Source organism: Triticum dicoccoides, chromosome 2A (assembly GCF_002162155.2).
Source record: "Triticum dicoccoides isolate Atlit2015 ecotype Zavitan chromosome 2A, WEW_v2.0, whole genome shotgun sequence".
Lineage (NCBI taxonomy): Eukaryota > Viridiplantae > Streptophyta > Magnoliopsida > Poales > Poaceae > Triticum > Triticum dicoccoides.
Window position 1 is genome coordinate 560220425 of NC_041382.1, and position 7960 is coordinate 560228384.

Below are 7960 nucleotides of genomic sequence, written 5' to 3' on the forward strand. Positions count from 1 at the left end.
TCTGCATTGTTGGGGGCCACTGGTGATCAACCCATTCAACAAAGCCACAATTGCTACCTTCCTGCAAAAACAACAACAACAACAACAACAAAACAGTTCATACATCAAGTAATTACACAAAATCACTGCAGTTGCCAAAAAGAATGTCTAAATTTAGCATCAGACCACTACATTTAACAAGAGGAGCAGCCACTTGAGTAGCTGACTGACTAGTTTAGTTACTGTACTGTTCATATCAAGGAGTGTTCAAATATTTGTAAGCTACTCTACTACCACTATTAACATAAATTACTATGTTAGCACCAGACCACTACATTTAACAAGAGGAGCAGCCACTTGAGTAGCTGACTGACTAGTTTAGTTACTGTACTGTTCATATCAAGGAGTGTTCAAACATTTGTAAGCTACTCTACTACCACTATTAACATAAATTACTATGCCATTGTACTCCAGCAAAATATACTCATGCTTGACCTAAATAAGCTACTCTAACCACTATGAACCAAAATGTTGACAGTAAGCAAAGTACTCCAGCAAACAGAGTTCAATATGGCACTGACCAAGTAAGAAAAAAAATCAGTATGCCTACAATTCTACAATCCATACCGGCTGTGCACATGCTAAAAACCTCCTGCCTGTGTCTGTTCCTTCAAAGGCAACAAGCCTCTCAGATGCCATGCCGTGCTTCTCACATGGAGACATCACATCCAGCTCAAGCCCCTTGTAATCTGGATCTTCAATGCTGAAAGGGACCTGCAGAAGCTCGCACAAAGACAATGGCCAAATCAAAACCTAGCGATATTAACCAAATCAAGAAATCCCAAATCTGAAACCCTAACCCTAACCCTGTACTGACCTCGTTGAGACAGTCTGTGGAGGAAGACTGCATGTACGGGAGGCTAGAATGGTCGTCGCTGCTTTCGTCCTCCAAAACCATGGCGTCGGCGGGGCGGGGCGGCGGCCGGCAGTCGGGACGCAGGCGGCGGCGAGGAAACGAGCGAGGAGGAGGGGAGGGGAATGGTGCGGCCGGGCTGGAGCTGGTGCGACCGGACCAGGTTGGAGAGCAGCAGCGCACCGGCTCGTCCTAGTCAGCACGCGCGCACACGCGGGCACGCGCCGATTGGCCAGCGTGGCACCTGACGGGTGGGCCCGAGCTGTCGGATCGGGCGTCAATACGTATAAATACGCGTTTTAGCCTAATTTGCAAAAACTTACACCAATGTTGGTACTGACACGCAAAAATTAACAATCATTGTACCAATCTGCATGTGATGCCCGAATTGTGGTACTTCTGTGCAATTAACTCCACTAAGCACATCAGCACCATTTGACATGATCCTCTCCAGCGCGTCCAACACAAATCAACGAAAAACACAAAATATAATGCCAAACAATTTCACCACAGTTTTTTTAAGGGAAATATAATAATTTCAGAGGACTTTCTCATCCTGGTGTAACGCACACCAATCATCTTCCATCTGCCGGCCGTGCTATCCAGTCCCATGGCGCAAATGGCGGGCACCTACCTCTCAAGCTTCCATGCCACTGCCGCCGCAACTAGCGGCGGCGCGTCACCAAGGCCGAGGCCAAGAGTGGTGACATGCCACGCCTCCGAGCCGTCGGGCCGGCGATCAGCCTGCCTCAGTCTAGGCCTCGGCCTTGCCACCGCCGCTGTGCTCCACACAGCGCCCGCCCGCGCCACCGCTGCTGACGCCGACGAGGAGCCGGAGCCGGCCAACAACGGCTGGTGGCTCACCGAGTTCCCTCTGCCGGTGCCCAAGATCCGCAACAGTACTACCGCTACACTTCCCATACATACTATATCACCTCATCCTCATGATGCATTTCATTCCTAGAGAGAGAGGCCTCAACTGCTGAACTGAAACCAGCGCGGATGAATGTGGTGCAGAGGAGATCAACAATGGCGAGACAGGGACGCGATCCTTTGTGAAGAACGGCATCTACATGGCAGACATCGGGCCAAGCTTCGCGGCGCACGCCTACCGGGTGCGCAGCTCCGCATTTGACCTGCTGGCGCTGGAGGACCTGCTCGGCAAGGAGGCCTCCAACTATGTCAACAAGTACCTCCGCCTCAAGGCCACCTTCATATACTACGACTTCGACAAGCTCATCACCGCCGCCAACCTCGACGCCAAGCCGCCGCTTCTCGGCCTAGCCAACCGCCTCTTCGACAGCTTCGAGAAGTTGCAGGCGGCTGTCACCACCAAGGATGACGCTGACATAGGATCCTGTTATGCTGACACAAAGCTCATACTGCAGGAAGTCATGACAAGAATGGCCTAACCAGTATCCAGGACAAACAGTTCTGTCATGAACTGTAAATTCTGCCTCAGACTCTATCCAGGATAGCCTCAGTGCGTTATGTAATGTGTATTTGGTGATACTGAGAAATGACACGATTCTAGTCGTGAATGAAGAATTGGTGGAGATAGCACACAAGCAGGTCAATGGAATGCATCTTCCCAGCTATTAGTTATTAATACAAGCCAAGCGATAAAAGGCTGAATGCCAATACACCTACAGAGCTCAACTACTAGTAGTACCATCACTCTACGCTAGAGTAGAGTATCAAAGCCGATACAGATTAGATAACTGAAATGGATAGGTCAGCACGCCACACCTGACTGTTAATATAATCATCAAGAACAAACAACAAAGCAAATGAGAATATACAACCTCTAAATGCGGTGCAAATGATGGATTGCATCCCTCAATTATCAACAAACAAACAACACACCTACATTACTGATGGCCCATGGATGGGATGGGACTTGCCAGTGAATTGACTGCATAGACTCATCCTTGTGACAAGCTGCGCATTTGAGTCTGACGACGAGGGACGCCGATCTCACAAGAGTTCACCCGAGCAGCAAAACGAAGAGAGCAAATAGACTCGCTTGTAGAAGACACTTCCGGGGACAAGTTCACAAACATTAGCGTTTTAGAGTCTCCACCCAAGCATGGCTGTGTACAAGGAAAACAGTTGTAGGCTGTAAAATGGCACTGAATTATAGTGAGACTGTACACCCTAGTTTTGGTACTGTGAAGTTACCTGGAGTAGATACGTCAGTTTGGAGTTCCTGAATGGAATGTGTTCCTCTTTCTTAGCAATGGAGAAGATAACATCACTCAAGCACGACAAGCTCTTGTTAATAGCCTAAAGAGTTAAAGTTAATACCATACAAGTGCTATGGATGTTACAAATGTACACTTCACAAAACAAAGGGATAGCAAACTACCTGGGTTTCCTTGAGTCTATCCCCAGTGGCACCACTTTTGTTAAGCCGTTCACTGCCTGCAAGATCAATTAAATTGAGAACACCTTGCACTTGTTGATCTGTTCCCTGCACAGAATATAATAACGCAAACATTGAGAAAAGGTTATGCATGAATTGAACTTATCAGTAAAAGATTGCATACCTCATTTACACCAAAAATCCGTAGTGTGAAAACACAGTGACTTCTAGATGATTCTTCATTCATTTGTGTTTTTCCTACTGATCTGCAAACAAGAACGAAAAAACAAATACTAGTTGATTCAGCACATATACATGCAAGTACCAAAAATATTGAGACATTGCAACCAAATTGAACACTCTTTTGGAGAGTTAGTCTGAGTAGCATGACAAAAAACATGGTACTAAGCATTGATTACAAGAGTACAAAATGTATGTTCGGAAAAGTTTTAGTTCAAATCAAGGAAATACTGCTTTTAACTTACTTAGAACTTGCATCCACAATACAAATTTGCTTGTGCTATCGTAACTTATCATTGTTAAACAAAAAATAAGGATTAATGGTAGTTTCACTGAATCTCAAAAGAACTTCGAGTCAACCTGCTTTGTGCAGCCCGTTTGAGCAGAGAAGAAACTTCGTTGATACTCCATACATCAACGATTGTGAGGTCAGACACCTGGGTATTACCATTCGCATCATGTTTGATATTATATTTTGAAGCGGCACCATCTTGGATAGATGTGCGACTTGTCGCTAACAAGTCACGTATGGTCTCATTGTATATTTCTAGCATTGAAGCCTACAAAAATAAGCTAAATTAGGATTATAGATAGAGAATACATGATAAGTCTTTAGTTCAAGTAAGTAAACAAATCAATTGTAACACACCTGCATCTTATATTTCCAACCTTGTGACATAAGGCATTGACTAGTTTGAAAAATTTGTTCAAGCGATCTAGGTATTAACCCTTTTTGATCATTGAACTCAGGATTTCCCATCATAGTGTGTGTCTTGCCGGAACCAGTTTGCCCATAAGCAAATATGCATACCTACATGATTTGAGATCAGTAAGTTCCATAATAAGTTCCTAATTTGAAAACAAAAACTATTTTTTCCATTATTCAATACAAGAAATAAAAACAGACAAGTACTTGGCTAAAACAATTAGATGAAGTGCACAGTGATTAACAGTGTACTTTTGGAACAGTTAATTTTTCTTAATTTTCTGCCTAATTGAATTTATTATTATTCAGTTCTGAAAATACAATATTAGTTATACCACCACTAAAAGTACCTTATAACCATCAAGTGCACTTTGAACCAACTGAGAAATTTCAGTAAACACATCTTCCTGGGATGCCGAGTGATCAAACACTTTGTCAAACGCAAATGAATACGATTGTGCTGAACAAAAAATGAAAAAAGTTAGTTTACAGAAGTTAGCAAGTATCATACACAAACATATACTAAGCAGTAAAAGTAAATGTAACATACTGTTATGTATCAACTCGACACCACGACCTATATTTTCTCCATTATTTGGATAAGAAACAGCTCCAGATTCATTTGACAATAAAGGTCGGACTCGGCAGAAAACACGAATATTTCCTTTAAGCTCCTGCAACACATTGATCTTATAAACAAACATACTGTATGGGATTAGTACGAGTCTTTAGGAGAATAAATCATTACGAGTATAGTGTTATGTAGTTTTTTCCGCAACTTCTCCCCATCCACAATTTTTTGCTCAGCTTCTGTAAGACGTAATTGTAGGTCCTCCAGCATTCTCTTTTGGCTTTCATACTCACTCATTGTCTCCATAGTTGTCAAATTAGATCTCTGGATAGTAAACAATTACAACCATTACACAGACGTGCATTTCATATATTGAAAGTATGGTAATTCAATCTAAATGATAACAGGCATGCAAAACTGTTACAAATATTATAATGGACATAATAGTGATACAAATGAACCACAGCTTGCAGCTTGTAGCTATAAATGCTTATTTTGAGGCTAATCATAAATGGCAAGTCAGAAACTATAGATTCTACAAGCTGAAACAAACATCTTCTATAAAAATACACACCTTCAACTTTTCATTAGCCGATGCAAGTTGAATTTGCAGTGTTTTAATCTTCTCAGTTTGGTTTGAACAAGTTTCCTGCATGATTGAAAAAAAATAAGCCAACCTAATTGAAATGGTTAGCATTATAATTGAGTGTGTATAATCATACCTCAAGTGCATCACATCGTATCATGACATTCTCTAATTCTGACGAAGACTTTCCTGTCAGTTCCTTGTACACACCCAAGTCACTCAACAACGAATTTATTTCAGCTGATTTATGATCACGGTCATCCCTTACTTGGTGTAATTCAGCTCTGAGAGCTTCAACCTCATTCAATAAGTTATTTTTTTGTTTCAAAGCTTCACTCTGTGAAGACTGCAGAGTAAAAGGCTTAGCTATGAGTATGTAACTTATAAATGTAATAAGAAAGTTGAAGGCATAAAGAATGCAATTAAAAGATGAAAACTAAAATATTACCTTTGCCATATCAAGCTGCAACTTTACTGAGTTAGAATGATCTTTCAAACCATTCATTGTTTCAACCATAGTATTCTTCTCTTTTTGCAGCTTGTCTATTGTTTCAGCATTCTTTGTTGCATCAGCTTGGAGGTTGCAATTATATTGCTGCAAGCTAGTGTTGTATTCCTGAAGCCTCTTATTTGTATCTTGAAGCATCTTGATCTAAATGTAATAGAAATATTGTTAAAACATGAACAATGGTAAATAAACAATTTATTAGAGAAAATATTGAACAACAATAATACCTGATCATTAAGACGCTTCTGGTCCAACTTAACTCTGTTGAGTTCTTCTGAAAGCTCGTTCCTTGAAGATTCTGCAGCAATCCTAGCCTCCTTTTCGTCTCCATAAGATCGAAGGCACTCCTGCACTTTACAAATTTGTGATTACAGATTGCTCCTTGGTCCATAAAAGATAAATTAGCGAAATGCACAAGGTACAACACCATTTGTTCAGCTTCCACTTTCTTTAGGCTCTCTCCTAAAGAGGCATATTGTTTCTGAAGCTCCTCTTTCATTGCCACGGATTCTTGGATTTTGCACTCCAACTGAGACACTGGATGGCAACACACCAATTCAGTCAGTACGGTCAACAATTGCAAAAGTTTTCACACTGTCAGATGAAGAAGTGTTACCAATTTCAGCATGATGTTTGTCTGCAGCATCGATTAGGCCATTGAGTTTTCCGATTTCAGCGAGGTTTGCGTCCTCCCTCTCGAGCAACCATTTGATACAAGCACGCAGCTTCTTGATGTACTCAATCATCTGCTCACTCTTTCCCTGGGGAAGCAATCAAACAATTGATGCTGTTTAGAACACTGCCAAGGACCATAATCATCAGTTCAGAATAGCAGGAAATAGTGACTCATCAGAAAGACATGTTAGAGGCAGGACCAGAACATATAGTTTACCAAAATCTTGGAATTTCACTTATGTATTCATCACACAGCAGAGGCGTGACATGTTAGGGGCGGGACAAACTACAACCTGAGCGCAGATTAGAGAGCCCGGAACTGTTCTAAATTGTTCTTGCAAGCTAAAATCCAGAATTTTTTTGCCTCGGCCTACCCACCAAAAAGGGTCAGACCGAGAGGAGATTTTTCTTTTTTTTTTCTTTTGAGATTTAGACCGAGAGGAGATGGCTACATGAAAACAGTAAACAAGAGGCAAGGTCATTCCACCAAAGCGGGAGAATCCACTAGTAGTATTTCTGTTGTCTGTTGCGAAAAAATCCATACCTTGTAATCCATCTTGTTCTTGCCCTTAATCTTCTCGTTGAGGAGGGCGTCGACGTCCTCCCTCCCGGCGAACTCGATGGGGGCCTCCGCGGGGGGAGGCGCGGCGGCGTTCTGGGCGGCCGTGGAGAGCGGCGGGCGCGGCGCCGGGCCCGCGGCCGTGCGCTGGCGCTTGCCATACTGCGACTGGGACTGGGTGTCGTTCTCCTTGAGGCGGGCCGTCGCCGAGCGGGCAGCGCGGTCGCGCGTGGCCATGGCGGTGGGGGGCGCGGGGAGGAGGAGCGGAGCGGCGGTGGATCTTGGGTTTGGGGCGAGGGGAGGAGGAGCGCACGGGCGGATCTTAGGGGCTTTCGTTTTTGAAATGGCGGATCTTTAGGGTTGGGGCGCGGGGAGGGGGAGCGTAGGGGCGGAGACTGGGCGGTGGGGGTGCGGCGGAGGAGCGGGATTTGGTTTTGAGAAGGTGAGAAGAACGAGCGGGATGTCCAGCAGCAGAAAACTACCGCGAGAGCTATATATCTCGCTCGTAGCGAGCGTAGCTTCCGACTCGCCTTTGTGTCTGCTGTACTGTACTGGGCCGGCCCGTTCTCAGTGCTGGTTCGCTCGCCCGCTCGCTCGTAGCTGTGTTGGATACATTTGTTTTATTTCCTCTGTTCTTAAGCATGAGTTTAGAACCTTTAAGGTTGAGGCTCACAACCTCGCAAAGCATGTACTCAATTTAGGGTTGGTCATCATGTTTGATTAGGTCAACCCGGCAACCTTACACTCATCCCTGTAAAAATTGTGACGACGTAATAAAAGTGTTGCGAGTTTGTCTAAAAAACAATTGTGTTGTATAGTTTTCTATGGTTCCTTAAAAAAGATTTTCTCTGGTTTTCT

The 7960-nt window shown here is 43.6% G+C and overlaps 2 protein-coding genes across 2 annotated transcripts; one reads left to right on the forward strand and one right to left on the reverse strand.

Annotated features, from left to right (window-relative positions):
- Window positions 1-1463: 1463 nt before the first annotated feature.
- On the forward strand, window positions 1464-2452 carry LOC119355367 (photosynthetic NDH subunit of lumenal location 3, chloroplastic-like). The gene is made up of 2 exons (XM_037622158.1): window positions 1464-1791; window positions 1910-2452. Exons 1-2 carry the CDS (start codon window positions 1503-1505, stop codon window positions 2302-2304), a joined length of 684 nt encoding a protein of 227 aa, XP_037478055.1. The 5' UTR covers window positions 1464-1502; the 3' UTR covers window positions 2305-2452.
- A 13-nt stretch (window positions 2453-2465) lies between these two features.
- Window positions 2466-7498, reverse strand: LOC119355366 (kinesin-like protein KIN-14N). Its single transcript, XM_037622157.1, has 16 exons — window positions 7088-7498; window positions 6485-6629; window positions 6296-6405; window positions 6096-6215; window positions 5809-6012; window positions 5497-5706; window positions 5349-5423; window positions 4952-5098; window positions 4754-4877; window positions 4554-4663; window positions 4147-4308; window positions 3858-4057; window positions 3442-3523; window positions 3261-3365; window positions 3074-3178; window positions 2466-2985 (listed from the first exon to the last, which is right to left on the reverse strand). The coding sequence occupies exons 1-16, from the start codon at window positions 7337-7339 to the stop codon at window positions 2818-2820; spliced, it is 2319 nt and encodes a 772-aa protein (XP_037478054.1). The 5' UTR covers window positions 7340-7498; the 3' UTR covers window positions 2466-2817.
- Window positions 7499-7960: the final 462 nt, after the last annotated feature.